This window comes from Oncorhynchus masou, chromosome 6, assembly GCF_036934945.1.
Source record: "Oncorhynchus masou masou isolate Uvic2021 chromosome 6, UVic_Omas_1.1, whole genome shotgun sequence".
NCBI classification, from domain to species: Eukaryota; Metazoa; Chordata; class Actinopteri; order Salmoniformes; family Salmonidae; genus Oncorhynchus; species Oncorhynchus masou.
This window is the reverse complement of record NC_088217.1, coordinates 53,576,968-53,594,463: the sequence shown is the minus strand read 5'-3', so window position 1 is coordinate 53,594,463 and position 17,496 is coordinate 53,576,968. Positions and strand designations below refer to the sequence as shown.

Sequence of the window (17,496 nt, the reverse complement as noted above, 5' to 3'; positions counted from 1 at the left end):
AAATTGATACTTGGAGTCAAAGTATCTATAAAATATTTTCCCAAAATAATATTGCAATATGTAATTGTATCGATTTTCCCCTGATCACTAGTAAACACACATACACACAAACAACGGACTGTCAATGTTCAGAATGGGATTGTTGACTGACACTGTTTACTTGTGTCCAAGCCTGACGAACACGAGGGTTCGACGTCCCGTCCTTATGAACTAATAAGGCACGGAAAACAAATGAGATCAGTAAAAATGTGTCCATTAATAAAATATGTCTCTAACTTGGCTAGCTGGTATGTCAACAAAATACAGGCTACCTCTATGTGACTAGCTGGAACGCTCATTGACGGGCTTGTTCATAAAAGCTTTTGATTTTAAAATAAATCAAATCAAATCCAATTTTATTTGTCACATACACATGGTTAGCAGATGTTAATGCGAGTGTAGCGAAATGCTTGTGCTTCTAGTTCCGACAATGCTAGTATATCAATGAAGAGATTCCAAACAACATAAATAATATATGTGACAGAGCTGTGTTGTTTAAATCAGTCTCTGGGCTCTATGATTCAGGGCAGAGCTCACTGTCATTAGTCTTGAACCCCCTGGGAGCAATCGCCAGATACAGTCAAAGTAGTGGCCTAATAATCTCAAACCATCTTTCAGTCCCATCTTCAATTACCGGCCATCTCAACATGGTTTTTGTTAGAGTGGACCAGAGAAGAGCTGACCCTTTCAGGGGCCTGCAGAGAAACAGACCCCCAAAATGAGCGTTCTATGAAACCATAGCGAGGGTATGGGACTTGAAATTGGCAATTTAATAGGGCAGGGGTTGGACACAATTGAAATTGAGGTCACTGATTCAGCAGCTGATGCACAAACTGAAGTACAGTGGGATATGTGCCAGCCATGTATGACTGTCAGAGAAAGACAAGGTTTGGGCGGGATATTTGGTTCTTGGTCCTAATCTGTGCTGTTGTTTCTGATCAATGTCAAAGCCAATTAACCCAACACACTAATCTAATGCACTCAGTTGGGATGATGACATTCATAGCCAGAGGCCAAAAAAAGCACAGTAGGCAATCCAGGGATCAACCTATATCACTGGTCAGTATAAAACCTGACTGAAAAATTACGTGAAAAAGAGAGATATCCTGTTCAAAATGTGCTGTGTTTAATCCATTATATCTACACATTATATCATCTCTATCCACCTGGTTGTAACAAAGAGGTTGTCGTTCTACTGAGATACCCACGGGAGAGGGAGAGAGAGAGGCCCAGCCATGGCCATTTTCTTTCCCATAGCAGACAGTGTGGGCACCATCTGCCAATGGCCACGGATGAATGGGGCTGGGAGGAGGCTAAATATGTGTCTCACAGTGGGCTGAAGATGAATTAAATATGGCTTGGTTTATTTCCCAGCTCCTATTTTCTGGAACTATTCACAGATTTCCCTGCATGGAGCATACAGAGGGCTACACAATCACTAAGGACATAGCTGGTTAGTAGACCCGCTGCAGCAGACTAGCTGAGATGGAATAGAGATCAGCGTGTCACTGGCTAGACCTGGGTTTTCTTTTTTTCTTTCATACCATTGAACAGCCAGTGCTAGATAGTGATTGGGGAAAAAAATCAACACAGTTATATATTGCAATTTTACTTGGACAATATTATATCAATACTTTGACTCCCAATTATCAATTTGCTGGCAATTCCCAGCCCTAATGCTATAGAAAACAACCTTATACACACAATCCATGACATCATGCTTCACATGCCAGAGATAGCGTAGCCAGTAGGATGTTCAAAACAATAACCTACATGCATTGCAAACAATAGAGGCATTGTCCACCACCACCCGTCGTGTGATCCCAATCCCTGCTTCACAAGAATGTGGAAACAACGTTAAATCAAAACGCAAAAGCTGGGGCGGAATTCAAGAGAAAGCGTTTCAAATGCATGCAATGTGAACACTGAGAGACGGTGTAAAAACCGTAGAGGCTTTTTTCTGAATCGATGCTGGGCCAGATTAGCTCCATTCAGGGACAATGAAGTCTGCAGCAGCAAGCAGGTGTTAGCGACAGCTGTAGTAAGGGGCGTGCTGACTGCGTGAGGCATCGAGAGGAGACAGTGAGGAGAGAGGGGCGTTTCTATTTGTTGTGCTGAAGAAAGCAACAGGCTCGACAGGCAGGGAAAAGGTTTCGCTTGGTTTTACTCACCCAGCATCTGGCTGAAAAGAAGTTGCTCCAGGTCACCAAGGACAGTCACTACCAGCTCTGGATCCACCTTGAGGAAGGACTGGCTCCCATCCCCTTGGCCCTTGGCCCCTGCCTCACCAGAAGCTCCCGCCACTTGCTTCTTGTTGACAGCCTTGGCCTTGCTGGAGAGGATCTCATCATCAGATTTTCCATCCTCAGGGGCCTTACTCAGGGGCTTCACCTCTGCATAGGGACCCCTAGGGATCCGGCTCTGACCGGGTCTGACCAGGCCAGAAGGAGCCGCCAGTGGGCTGAAGGGTTTGGGTTTTCCCTGGAAGAGAGAGTGCTCTGACTTGGAGAGGTTGCGTGAGAGTGGCGCGCCACCTCCTCCGCCACTGCCACCCCCTCCTGCCAGCTTGGGCTTGCCCGTCTTGAGATGCCCGGCTCTAGGCTTGGCCATGTCATCACACCACTTGGGCTCGTAGAGGTGCATCTTCTTCTCTGCATCGGTGAGCACGGCCAGGTTGGTCAGGGACCTCTGCTTGCGAAGGTTGGAGGACACAGGCAGCCGCCCTTCAGAGCTACCTGCACGGTACACCCTCAGTTCCCCTCGCTGGGCACTCTGGGGCATCCCCGACTTGACCCTCTTGGCTGCCACGCCAACAGTTTTGCCCTCTGCTTGGCCGTACGTTTTGGTACTTTCCGCCCGTTCCATCTTTAAATCTCCTTCTCTGCTTCCTTTCACACTACTTCTGAGCATGCCTCCTGCATGAGAGCATTGAGAAAAGCATCAGCGAGGAGAAAAAAACAGTATTCCTCTCGGTCCCCTTGTCCTTGTCAAGAGAAAACAGAAAAAGGCAACCACAACACAGTTCTTGGATCTTTGGTCCTTTTTTCAGACAGATTATAATTATTTTCCTCTCCTCCTTCCCCCTCTCTGTCCTCATGACAGACTCTCCCTTCTTTTCTCTCCTTTCTTTCCCTGTCCTCTCTCTCTCGTTCTCCCTGGCTCCGTTTTCTACTCCTCCCTTCAGCAGAGCCTCCTGCCGCTGAAGCGCGCAGCAGCAGAATGACAGTAGCAGCAGACGCAACAACAGCCCCTCCCCCCTCCTCCCTCTCTCATCCCTTGTACCGTTTAAAGACACTTTGCTCTGCCTCAGCAGCATGTGTGAAATGTAAAGGGAGCGATGAGAAATGATAAGCTTGGCATTTTTAAAACTGGACAGCATAATGATTTCTTTTTTAAATCACAGGCATGTTTTCACACGCCCTTGCCTCTCTCCCTTTGTTCTTCCCCTCCCCCCTCCCTTCACCTCTTGGGTCAGGCACGTTCATCGCACACACAATTATGCATGATTTGCCTGTGTGCTGGGGAAATGGATTGTGCAGTCAGACACATTTAGGCACATCGTTTACTCAGTGCACAAAATGAACAGGGTTAACAGCCCGTGAGGAAAGCTGTGTCCAAAAGCCCACAACAACTGGAACATCCAACTTAGCTGTTTATCCTGTCTGAGCTGCCTTATTATCTAACTCTAACCCTGATTTAATCATATGCTTAAATCTACTGAGTGTTATTGACTTTTTACTTAAATGGGACCAATCCAATGATGTGTACAGAAGAACAATGCTGTCCAATAAGTTTCAAAGTGTGTCAATACTGTATTTTCATATATATATATATATATATATATATATATATATATATATATACAGTGCCTTGCAAAAGTATTCGGCCCCCTTGAACTTGGCGACCTTTTGCCACATTTCAGGCTTCAAACATAAAGATATAAAACTGTATTTTTTGTGAAGAATCAACAACAAGTGGGACACAATCATGAAGTGGAACAACATTTATTGGATATTTTAAACTTTTTTAACAAATCAAAAACTGAAAAATTGGGCGTGCAAAATTATTCAGCCCCCTTAAGTTAATACTTTGTAGCGCCACCTTTTGCTGCGATTACAGCTGTAAGTCGCTTGGGGTATGTCTCTATCAGTTTTGCAAATCGAGAGACTGACATTTTTTCCCATTCCTCCTTGCAAAACACCCAGGTGGATTGTATTTATCATCATTAGTCATTTAGGTCAACATTGGATCATTCAGAGATCCTCACTGAACTTCTGGAGAGAGTTTGCTGCACTGAAAGTAAAGGGGCTGAATCATTTTGCACGCCCAATTTTTCAGTTTTTGATTTGTTCAAAAAGTTTATAATATCCAATAAATGATGTTCCACTTCATGATTGTGTCCCACTTGTTGTTAATTCTTCACAAAAAAAGTTAAAAAAAAAAGTTTACAGTTTTATATCTTTATGTTTGAAGCCTGAAATGTGGCAAAAGGTCGCAAAGTTCAAGGGGGCCGAATACTTTCGCAAGGCACTGTATATATATATATATATATATATATATATATATATATATATATCAGTGTAAGTATACATATATTATCAGTGTAAGTATACACTATTACTGTACAAACATAATTTGGAAGTCATAATTTACTATCGGAATTAACATCTAGAAGAAATTTAGAAGAAAAAAAATTCTGCCAAATAATATCACTCGTGTATCAAAATTATTGACGGTAAATCAAATCAAATTGTATAAGGTCGCGTACACAGTTTCACACAATAGGAAACAAGCTTGTCAGAGCAGCTTGGGAGTGAGGTCATCATCAATAGACTAAACTCTGCATGAGGGAATTGCTTGGGACGAGCAAGAACAAGTTTCAAATAAACAAAACAAAATGCTGATTTTGGCAGGTGTCTATGGAGGTTTTCAGGTCCTTTTTCACTATACAGTATCTTGCCAACAGCCTAAATGAGTGTCACTGGACCAAACAATTGTCATCTTTCCCCTTGCCAGCCAATCAGAATGAGTTTTTGCCAACAAAAGGGCTTTATTACAGACATAAATACTCCTCAGCACCCTCAGATTTGGAGGTCCTGGGCTGCCGTGGTTACACATGGTCTGTGGTTGTGAGGCCGGTTGGACGTCCTGACAAATTCTCCAAATCGACGTTGGAGGTGGCTTATGGTAGAGAAATGGACATTCAATTCTCTGGCAACAGCTCTGGTGGATATTCCTGCAGTTAGCATGCCAATTGCATGCTCCCTCAAAACTTAAGACATCTGTGGCATTGTGTTGCGTGACAAAACTGTCTGCAGCACAAGGTACACCTGTGTAATGATCGTGCTGTTTAATCAGTATATTGATATACTACACCTGTCAGGTGGGTGGATTATCTTGACAAAGGATAAATGCTCACTAACAGGGATGTAAACAAATGTATGAAATACATTTGAGAAAATAAACTTTTTGTGCATATGGGACATTTCTGGGATCATTTATTCAGCTTATGAAACCAGAACTTTACATGTTCCATTTATATTTTTTCAGGGTACTAAGAAATTAAATGGTGGAATGGTAATTACAGTTAACCTATTTATTCATTTTTCAATAAATTCAATAAAACAAGTGCAACCTGGCGCCATTTGATACCACAATTTCCCATTGAATACTAGGAAAATACTGTAAAATAAAGTGCTAGCACACTATGGAAAGAGCTGCAAGCAGCATAAGCACTAAACCCAGGTAACAGCATCCAACCCAGACTCATAATGTCTTATAGTATGTAAGTATAGCACTGGAATTACTGCAAAATGACTGTCTGCTTCACCCCTCCCCTTAGAACAAGAGGACATTCATTGACTCTAAATACTGCATGAGGGCTGCTATACTAGCTAGGTGGCTTTCTGTTCACAGAGACAACAGAGCTGGGAAATACATGCCTGTTTATTAACCTCTATACCTTCTATTACAGTAAAATAGTACAATATAGTGTGCATACATACTGTATGCACAATTATGTGTGTTGACATACAGTATGTGTGTAATGTGCCCGCTTGAGAAATCAAAAAATAATTTCTAGGTTGTGCTCAAAAGCAATGAAACACAATTTATCTTAACCAGAAGAACCAATAACCTCTTGGGAACACTATGGTTCACTTTGCTTTGATGCAATGCAACGGACTAGTTTGTTACGATGCCTCAAGGGCCATTTCTCCTTGCTCTCCCACCGTGTGCCTACACACTCCACTGGCCTGATATGTGGGTCCCGGGGCACCTGGGGTTCTTCTGAGACCCATGGAGTCATTTGATGTGGCTTAGCAAGGGGGACTGAAAACAATGTCATGTTTTGTTCTTGCTTGTCACAAGCGATGCCCCCATGCTGAGTTGAGTCCATTGATGATGACCTCACTCCCAAGCTGCTCTGACAAGCTTGTTTCCTGTTGTGTAGATATTTTGTGGATGGGAAAAAGTTGATCACAATATTTTGAAAATATTTTTGTATGAGCATATTTATGAAATGTAGCTGGAAATATTGTAATTGCATCAAGTCATTTCTGCCTGAGCAGCCCTATTGTATAACCAACATATCAACTGTGCATAAGTCCTTATAAAGATAATGTTAGCTTACAAAAGACCACACAAAGTATCAGAACGTACTCAGCCAATGATACGGCGAACCCATTTCCTGACTGTTCTCAACTGATTTAATGAACTAGGAGAGAGACAACCTTCCTCAGGAGAGATGAGGGTGAAACAGCATCCAGCCACTGCTTTCCCACAGATCTGGAGACAATTCCGAATGTTTATTTATTTATTTTATTTCACCTTTATTTAACCAGGTAGGCTAGTTGAGAACAAGTTCTCATTTGCAACTGCGACCTGGCCAAGATAAAGCATAGCAGTGTGAACAGACAACACAGAGTTACACATGGAGTAAACAATAAACAAGTCAATAACACAGTAGAAAAAAAGAGTCTATATACATTGTGTGCAAAAGGCATGAGGAGGTAGGCAAATAATTACAATTTTGCAGATTAACACTGGAGTGATAAATGATCAGATGGTCATGTACAGGTAGAGATATTGGTGTGCAAAAGAGCAGAAAAGTAAAGAAATAAAAACAGTATGAGGATGAGGTAGGTAAAATTGGGTGGGCTATTTACCGATAAGACTATGTACAGCTGCAGCGATCGGTTAGCTGCTCAAATAGCAGATGTTTGCAGTTGGTGAGGGAGATAAAAGTCTCCAACTTCAGCAATTTTTGCAATTCGGTCCAGTCACAGGCAGCAGGGAACTGGAACGAAAGGCGGCCAAATGAGGTGTTGGCTTTAGGGATGATCAGTGAGATACACCTGCTGGAGCGCCTGCTACGGGTGGGTGATGCCATCGTGACCAGTGAACTGAAATAAGGCGGAGCTTTACCTAGCATGGACTTGTAGATGACCTGGAACCAGTGGGTCTGGCGACGAATATGTAGCGAGGGCCAGCCGACTAGAGCATACAAGTCGCAGTGGTGGGTGGTATAAGGTGCTTTAGTGACAAAACGGATGGCACTGTGATAAACTGTATCCAGTTTGCAGAGTAGAGTGTTGGAGGCTATTTTGTAGATGACGTCGCCGAAGTCGAGGATCGGTAGGATAGTCAGTTTTACTAGGGTAAGTTTGGCGGCGTGAGTGAAGGAGGCTTTGTTGCGGAATAGAAAGCCGACTCTAGATTTGATTTTCGATTGGAGATGTTTAATATGAGTCTGGAAGGAGAGTTTACAGTCTAGCCAGACACCTAGGTACTTATAGATGTCCACATATTCAAGGTCGGAACCATCCAGGGTGGTGACACTAGTCAGGCGTGCGGGTGCAGGCAGCGAACGGTTGAAAAGCATGCATTTGGTTTTACTAGCGTTTATGTACTGGCCAGCAGTGTGTGTGTGTGTGTGTGTGTGGGGGGGGGGTGTGTGTGTGTGTTTACATGTGTGTCTGGTTGTGTGTGCATGTCTATGAGTAAAGAGTCTAGGAGGGGATAGCTACACAGCTGCCGGTAGTAAATTTCCCTAGACAATCTGTGTAATCATGTTGTGGCGACTCAGCTGCTATGGGGTGCTGCAACATATGATGATGCAACACATAAAAGATGTAGAGGAACGTCCAAATGTTCTCACCCAGTGTGCGTGTGTGGTCAAAGAAAAACAGAGTGATCATTGATATCCTACCATAAAAATACATCTTGTTTAAATCACTAATTCAATAATTTTGCTGAGCGGAATATGAGACCGAGGGTCCACGATATTGTAAAAACCTGAATTAAATAATAATCTGTGGGTTTTTTCCCCCCAAACTTCACTATATGCTGAATATTAGTGTATTCCTGCTGAGCTCAATGGGCTGGAAACCTGTAGAGGAAGGCTGAAGCAAACTGCTAATCCGCCATTCTCGTTTCCAATCTCATCAAAGTGATTATCTTACCTCCGTGTGTTAATGTGGGAGCATTTTGTCTTATGCCACAGATATAATACTATTTTTAGAGTATCATGTTTCACTGTATTTTTCCTGGACAAACCGACCAAAAATGTCAAAATGTTTACAGGCTGTTTCAACAGAAGTTATTCTTAATGAGCAACTGAATGCAAAAAAAACGTATCTTTTTAAAAATGGCCTATGTGGCATTGATATTAGTCAGAAACATTTATTCCACCGGAAAAATGTGCTAAAAAGTGCAAGTAGGATAATATTGGTCATAAAGTCAGTATTTTCCAAAAACAGAGTTGTGTAAGATTTATGTAACTGAGGTCATCACGATTTACACAAGCGTTGGTTTTGGATTACAATCATGCCCACTTGCCCATGCTGTTTGAACTCTATGCAATCGTATAGCAGAACCTGACCGTGAGACAAACCTGCCCCCATTACGCAGCTCCTTAGGCTTGTTTACTTAAGACAACATGTTGCCAATGTTCTGTTGAAAGAACACTTGGCCCCTAAACCCTTTCTGGAGTGGCCACTTGTTGATGTGTTTGATAGTGATCACTCGAGTCTGCCACTGTTTTGGACAAAATGAGAATTGAGACGATACGCACTTGAATCCCAACTGCCACAATAGAAGAAAAAACATTTGAGAGAATCGTCTGTGCTGCCACGACCTGTTTTGTAACATGATTCGCTATGAAATACTCCCAGATATGCTCTTTTTTTTAACTTGAGAAATACTGCACCAAACACCTTAGCAAGACTTAGCAAAACTGCGCTCCTCGGAGATCTCCTCAGTGAAAACTTCAAACTCAATAACAGATTCCTAGATGAATCTTAGATTCATTCGGACTACTTTGACGAAGGGGTAGTGGCTATGTTGTTGCTACTCCAGAAGGACAAACAACAGTAACTGCCACGGTACGATATAGGGAACATAATACACCCAAATCGAACCACACCCCCAAGACCCCCAAAATGAGCACCAGAAAAAGAATTGGTGCATTCAGCCCCCTTCTGAGCGTCATTACTCACAGTCAATGCTGGTATAACTGCAACCAGCACAGCAATCAGATCAGAGTTACATATCCTTTCTTTCTTTAGATTGTTTGTTTGCTTGTTTTGTTTCACTAATGAAACCACACACTGATTACACTGATGAAGTCACACAGAGAGCATTTATCCATATGAAATAAACAGATAACCCGAGCATCCCTCTCTCCCTCATCAATAGTGTCTAGGACACAGTGACAGGTTGGAAGTGGCCCCCCAGGGCTGTCCCGGGGGGATGAGAGGCACTCCCTGACAGGAGGCGATAGTTGATCCCCAGATCAAATCACTGGGTCCCTCAGTCTGACATCTGTCCATTCGGCCCTGAAGACCACTCAACCATGCAACCTGCCACCACCCTCTCTCAGAGGAATAAAGTGAGGGGCGGCCACAGCCTCTCTAAGTCATCACAATAATTAAGAGACTACTTTGAAGGCTTTTATAGTGAACGCAGTTTTATGAGGTACTTTTGTCATTATCCGTGCACTGGGTGTTCCTAAACAGTACTAATCAGTACAAAACTTGGACACAATGCCCCCCTATCTTTATTACATTACCAGTGACCTTTGCATTCTCCTCTTAGGCCTGTGGTAATTGTAGGTTAACATTGTGGTTTGTTGTAGATAGGAATGTTTGTAAATGAATAATAATGGCAGAATGACTATTCTCTAATTGTCAACCATTAAGTAACTTCTTACTAAACATTTTCACAGACATGAACAGACATTTTCACAGACATGTCACTGTGAAATCGAAAAGGCTCCTATTCAACATTTGATGATGCGAAACGTACAAACACCTGCTGTACTTGTCCACGGGCAGTGGAGTTTAAAGTTAAGAGTGGCTTTTTAAGCCGTTTTCATATTTTGTACGGGATTTGAGAGTGATTTTTAACAGTCAGGAAAACGTGTTTTCCCACATGTGTATTTATTATTATTGTACTGACAAGACAGCAGCAGTGCCATCCAGTCGTGACAAACTGCTGGAGGAGATCCTAGATCCTGATGTATCAAACAGGTGGAGTAATGAAGCTTTTACTGTACTGTACATTAGCAGTCACTGTAGTGAGAACTAGTGACACGGGCTGAGTTGGGCATTTTAACAGTAGACTATTATAATATAGACTTCATATGCTGTATGTGTCTGGCAGTCTGCCCTGTTTACTGAAAAACAACTGCATGTTGTATACAGTATCATATTTTGCCGTATTGCCACGACTGACAAAAAAATACAGGGGGTGATTAAAATGTTAGTAATGTAGCGATGTGTTGTTTTAGTGTCATATGTTGAATAATGTAAAACATTATGTTGAATTGACTTTAGCCAACTTTAGGTCTTCTCCCTGAAGATTTTCTCTACCTGCAAGACAATGGGTCATAAAAAAGCTCTATATCTGTCCCTCTTATCCTCCTCTCTGCCCCGCTCTGGGCTCAGCTACTTCACAAGGGAGGGAAAGTATCTTTAGGGAAATAGTACCCAGGGGGTGAAGTACATTTTAGGGAGAAAGTACCTATTCAGTACCGGAATTGGGACTTGTGTGTCCCAGTCTTCATATTACTTTTGCTTTGGTCTTTCAACAACATGTGGTAGGAAACAGCGCAATAGCCGCTCGGAAAGGGTCAAAATCTGTAATTCTGCCTCTGAGCAAGGCACTGTTCCCCGGGCGCCGAAGACGTGGATGTCGATGAAGGCAGCCCCCGGCACGTCTCTGATTCAGAGGGGTTGGGTTTAATGCGGAAGACACATTTCAGTTGAAGGCATTCAGTTGTTCAACTGACTAGGTATGCCCATTTCCCTTTCCATTTTCTAACTGCAACATGAATAGGTTATATCAGTAGCCTATATCCAAGGTACCCATCGCCCCTAATCTTCATTGGATGCACTCATAAATGTTCTTCTACTCACATGTGTTTCTAAGAATGTTTCTAAGATATGAAGATATGATTCTCGAGCATTGGTCAAACAACCAATCATACAGTGACTCTGGTTCTGTTCCTGTGGTTTGTCCAGATTGCGTTCTCTTTTTGAGTGAACCAAGGTGCATTTTTTAGTGCGTTGTTTAGATATTGTTCACACCAGTCCAAACAAACTGAACTAAGGTGGTAAATGCACCAGAGTTCAGAAAAACCACTCCAAACCAGTTCGATGTGAAAGCCCCGTTAGTCACAGAAAAAGGCACAAGACTTTAGAGAGCTAGGTATTGCCTAAACACTAGCACACTGTCACGCCCTGACCTTAGAGATACATTTTATTTCTCTATTTGGTTAGGTCAGGGTGTTATTTGGGGTGGGCATTCTATGTTGTGTATTTATATGTTGGCCTGATATGGTTCCCAATCAGAGACAGCTGTTTATCGTTGTCTCTGATTGGGGATCATCTTTTGGCAGCCCTTTTTCCCACTTTCTGGTGTGGGATCTATCTTGTCTACATTTAGTTGCCTGAGGGCACAACAGTAGCTTCACGTTTCGTTTGGCTATTTGTTGTTTTTGTACAGTGAGTTTCGATTTATTAAAATTATGTGGAATTCTACACACGCTGAGCCTTGGTCTCATCATTACAATGAGCGTGACACACACTTAAGCTTACTGTGTGCTTGCCAGTCGAAACTGTCAAGGCTCAGGAGAAGACCCAGATGCAGACAGTTTCGAAGTAACAAGGGTTTATTACAATGACGGGGGGCAGACAAATGACAGGTCAAGGGCAGGCAGAGGTCAGTAATCCAGAGCAGAGTCCGAAAGGTACAGAACGGCAGTCAGGCTCAGGGTCAGGGCAGGCAGAGGTCAGTAATCTAGGGTGGTGTGCCATGGTACAGAACGGCAAGCAGGCTCAAGGTCAGGGCAGGCAGAATGGTCAAAGATAACTAAAAAACAGGAACTAGAGAAAGACAGGAGCACGGAAAAAACACTGGTAGGCTTGACAAAACAAAACAAATTGTCAACAGACAAACAGAGAACACGGGTATAAATGCACTGGGGATAAAGGGCGACACCTTTAGGGGCGTGGAGACAAGCACAAAGACAGGTGAAACAGATCAGCCGTGTGACAGAAACAAGTTTGTGTATATATTATAGTTTGTTATGTTTTTGTATGTTTTTGTATGTTTTGTTTGTTTTGTACATTTTTGTATGTTTTGTAAGTTTTCTTGAGACTAGTCGAAGTTCGGTAGCCAAAGTATACACCCTTTCGTCAGTGATTGGTCAACAGTAGGGATTATTCAATAAAGTGTTTGTTGTCATTCAACAAAAGACAACTAATTTTCATGTAAATTTTGTTCACTTGAGAAATACTGCACCAAACATATTGGTTAGATGTAGAATTGTGCGACTAAGACCTCTGCCAAAACGTTAAATATGAATTTCACACATTAATTCAGACTATAAAACAGTAATATTGTTGCTTCTTGTTTTCCAAGTGTAGGTATTTTAAGGGAGTATGTGAGCACAGACATTCACACCACCTAACCGAGCTCTGATAGGAGCAAACCGAACCTATGCATGCGGACGCCTAAGCTAACCTTCTTCGAGGAAAGAAGAAGACGGTCAGAGCCCAGCCTCCGCAACTCAAGGAATTAGCCAAAAGAAAGAGCAACCAGGGACACAATCCTGAGGAGACAAGAAGAGAAACAATCAAAGGCTACACAGCCATCTTCCCCTTTGTTCTTTTCTATGTGGTCTGAGCAACAGACTTTGCTCATTCACTGAGTATGACATCTTAATATTCTGATATATCGAGGTCTTTACTTCGCATCTTTCACCCTGTTCCCTACCCTTTTCCATGATCATTCTCATTATGTTTGTAAATATTTGGATTACTTTGTATATAATTGATGTATAATGGAATTGTGTTGTCTTCTTACTCAGGAAGAAGTGAGCTCAAATTGACGAGTAAAGAACTCATACCTTCAGATAAACCCCAATTATATCACCAGGTTATTGTTGAACTAACGCATAAGTCAGGTCTTCATAGAAGACCAATTTTGTCCAATAACAGGCTGGTGCTCCGATTTCATAGTAATAACTGGGCACACTTCACTATGTCAGCATTAACACAATCCAGACTGTGCATTGTCAGGGTATTGCCACACAACTCAATGGTGTGGGAAGGCTGGAGGGAGTGACTTCAACCACTGAGGTGTGTGGTAATTACCTAGCAACGCACAGACGGGGGTGTGTTAATGTGCTTATAAATAAATGGTTTGAAACATTTTATTTGTGAGAATTCCCTCTGAAAACGACTGTTTGTCGCTAAAAAAGCCAGCAGTTTCTGGTTGCAGCAGTGTGGTTAATTTCTGACATGAATGTATCCCCCACTACTTCTCTGACTGTTGCCATGTCACTAAGCGACATACAACAAGTTATGTCGATGATGACAGAACGATAATATTGGTCTCAGTATGCCTTAGTAGTAACGCCATAACTGCTACATACTCACTTGGCTAGCCAGCTATAGAGTAGCAGGGACAATTAGCTGCCTCTTCCTCTCTGTTGGTTGTTACACAACCTGGCTAAACTTCTTGTCACTTCACTTGCTAGCTAACTAGTGCACTAACATTAGCTAGCTACCTACAGTACAGCAGTGTTACGTCAGAGACTTGACAGCAGAAATGAGAACAATCTCCATATTCCTAGCTATTTTGCCTTCAGATACTATTCATACCCCTTGATTTATTCCACATTTTGTTGTGTTACAGCCTGAATTCAAAATTGATTAAATATAGGTTTATTTCTCACCCGTATAACACAATGCCCAATAATGACAACATAAAAACTAAATACAAGAATATCTCATTTACTGTACATAGGTATCGACACGCCTCAGTCATTACATTTTAGAAACACCTTTGGCAGCGATACAGCTGTGAGTCTTTCTGGGTAAGTCTCTAAGAGATTTGCACACCTGGATTGTGCAATATTTGCACATTATTCTTCTTAAAATTCCTCAAGCTCTGTCAAGTTGGTTGTTGATCATTGCTACACAGTCATTTTCAAGTCTTGCCAAAGATCTTCAAGCCGATTTAAGTCAAACCTGTAACTAGGCCACTCAGGAACATGCAATGTTGTCTCGGAATCAACTCCGGTGTATATTTGGCCTTGTGTTATAGGTTATTGTCATGCTGAAAGGGAATTTGTCTCCCAGTGTCTGTTGGAATGCAGACTGAACCAGGTTTTCCTCTAGGATCTTGCTTGTGATTACCTCTGTTCCATATCTTTTTACTCCTTGGTCCTTGTCGATGACAAGAAAAACGATAATATGATGCAGCCACCACCATCCTCTCCGGCAACTGAGTTAGGAAGGACGCCAGTATCTTTGAAGTGACTGGGTGTACTGATACACCATCCAAAGAGTGATTATTAACTTCACCATTCTCAAAGGGATATTCAATGCTTTTTTATTTATTTAACCAATCTACCAATAGGTGCCCGTCGTTGCTAGGCATTGGAAAAACATCACTGTTTTTTTGTAGTTTGAATCTGTGTTTGAAATTCCCTGCTCGACTAAGGGACCTTACAGATACTTGTATATGTGGGGTACAGAGATAAGGAAGTCATTCAAAAATCATGTTAAAGGCAATTGCAACTAATTATGAGACTTGTTAAGCCACTTTTTACTCCTGAAACTTATTTAGGCTTGCAATAACAATGGGGGTTGAATACTTATTGAATTAAGACATTTCAGCTGTTCATTTTGTATTAATTTGTGCAGTTGAAGTCAGAAGTGTACATACACCTTAGCCAAATACATTTAAACTCAGTTTTTCACAATTCCTGACATTTCATCCTAGTAAAAAATCCCTGTTTTAGGTCAGTTAGGGTCACCACTTTATTTTAAGAATGTGAAATGTCAGAATAACAGGAGAGAGAATTATTTATTTCAGCTTTTATTTCTTTCATTACATTCCCAGTGGATCAGAAGTTTACATACACTCAATTAGTATTTGGTAGCATTGCCTTTCAATTGTTTAAATTGGGTAAAATGTTTCGGGGTAGCCTTCCACAAGCTTCCCACAATAAGTTGGGTGAATTTTGGCCCATTCCTCCTGACAGAGCTGGTGTAACTGGGTTAGGTTATAAGGCCTCCTTGATCACACATGCTTTTTCAGTGCTGACACAAATGTTCTATGGGATTGAGGTCAGGGCTTTGTGATGGCCACTCCAACACCTTGACTTTGATGTCCTTAAGCCATTTTGCCACAACTTTGAAGTATGCTTGGGGTCATTGTTCATTTTGGAAGACCCATTTGCGACCAAGCTTTAACTTCCTGACTGATGTCTTGAGATGTTGCTTCAATATATTCACACAATGTTCCTACCTCATGATGCCATCTATTTTGTGTAGTGCACCAGTCCCTCCTGCAGCAAAGCACCCCCACAACATGATGCTGCCACCCCCTGCGTCACGGTTGAGATGGTGTTCTTTGGATTGCAAGCCGTTCCCTTTTTCCTCCAAACATAACAATGGTCATTATGACCAAACAGTTCTATTTTTGTTTCATCAGATCAGATGACATTTCTCCAAAAAGTACAATCTTTGTCCCCATGTGCAGTTGCAAACTGTAGTCTGACTTTTTTTATGGCGATTTTGGAGCAGTGGCTTCTTCCTTGCTGAGCGACCCTTCAGGTTATGTCGATATAGGACTTGTTTTACTGTGGATATAGATAATTTTGTACCTGTTTCTTCCAGCATCTTCACAATGTCCTTTGCTGTTGTTCTGGGATTGATTTGCACTTTTCACACCAAAGTACGTTCATCTCTAGGAGACAGAACGCGTCTCCTTCCTCAGCAGTATGACAGCTCCATGGTCCCATGGTGTTTATACTTGCGTACTATTGTTTGTACAGATGAACGTGGTACCTTCAGGTGTTTGGAAATTGCTCCCAAGGATGAACCAGACTTGTGGTGGTCTACAATTTTTTTCTGAGGTCTTGGCTGATTTCTTTTGAATTTCCCATGATGTCAAGGAAAGAGGCAGTGAGTTTGAAGGTAGGCCTTGAAATACAGCCACAGGTACACCTCCAATTGACTAAAATGATGTCAATTAGCATATCAGAAGCTTCTAGAGCAATGACATCATCTTCTGGAATTTTCCAAGCTGTTTAAAAGTTACAGTCACCTTAGTGTATGTAAACGTCTGGCGTACTGGAATTGTGATAATAATAATAATAATAATAATAATCTGTCTGTAAACAATTGTTGTAAAAATGACTTGTGTCATGCACAAAGTAGATGTCCTAACCTACTTGCCAAAACTATAGTTTGTTCATAAGAAATTTGTGGACTGGTTGAAAAACAAGTTTTAATGACTCCAACCTAAGTATATGTAAACTTCCAACTTCAACTGTAAATATTTCCAAATCCTTAAACCATTTGACATTACAGAGTATGGTGTGTAGGCCAGTGACTCAATATCTAAATGTAATCCATTTCAAATTCAGGCTATAAAACTATAAAACTATACCTACAGTATGTGGCTAGCCAGCCACAATTTGCAGGGCAAATTGTCAGCTATTTGTGTAGTGCTGCTTGATTGACGATTGGTTGGCCCACTTAATGTTAGTTAGCAAGCGTGCATGCTCACTGCCTAGACAGCAACCTACTTGCTACGAAGTTACTAAAAAACAAACCAACAACCTAACAAACTGAAATTGGACGCATTCAAAATGCAGGACCGACGAGGGTAAACTTTACTACCTAGCTAGAATGAATTAGTTTATGCAGAAATTTATTTTTTGCAGAATCTTAAGGTGAGTGATATGAATACTACGGTCTGTCTGTGTTACAAAATGTGTTGCAGCCACGAGCCAAGTTTAACATGAATCTTTTCATTTTAACGTAAGCTTCATTAAAGTTTGTGGTTACCACTGGCTTTGGATCTGAGGTGAGATACATTTTCTGCCATGTTTTGTTTTGGTCAGGGCTCAGAGTTGGCACATTGATATTTTGAAAA

General features: G+C 41.7%; 1 protein-coding gene across 7 annotated transcripts in view; it reads right to left on the bottom strand.

Moving 5' to 3' along the window:
• Positions 1–17,496, bottom strand: part of nav1b (neuron navigator 1b) — a 137,467-nt gene that overhangs the window by 82,935 nt on the left and 37,036 nt on the right. For 3 of the 7 annotated variants that reach the window (XM_064969137.1, XM_064969138.1, XM_064969139.1), the window contains exon 4: positions 2,211–2,954. The exons of 3 other annotated variants lie outside the window; for them this stretch is intronic. In XM_064969137.1, coding sequence (XP_064825209.1) covers positions 2,211–2,954 — 744 coding nt within the window. Of the gene's footprint in view, positions 1–2,210; positions 3,250–17,496 lie in introns of those variants that run through there. One more of the 7 variants, XM_064969143.1, reaches the window with a different exon arrangement.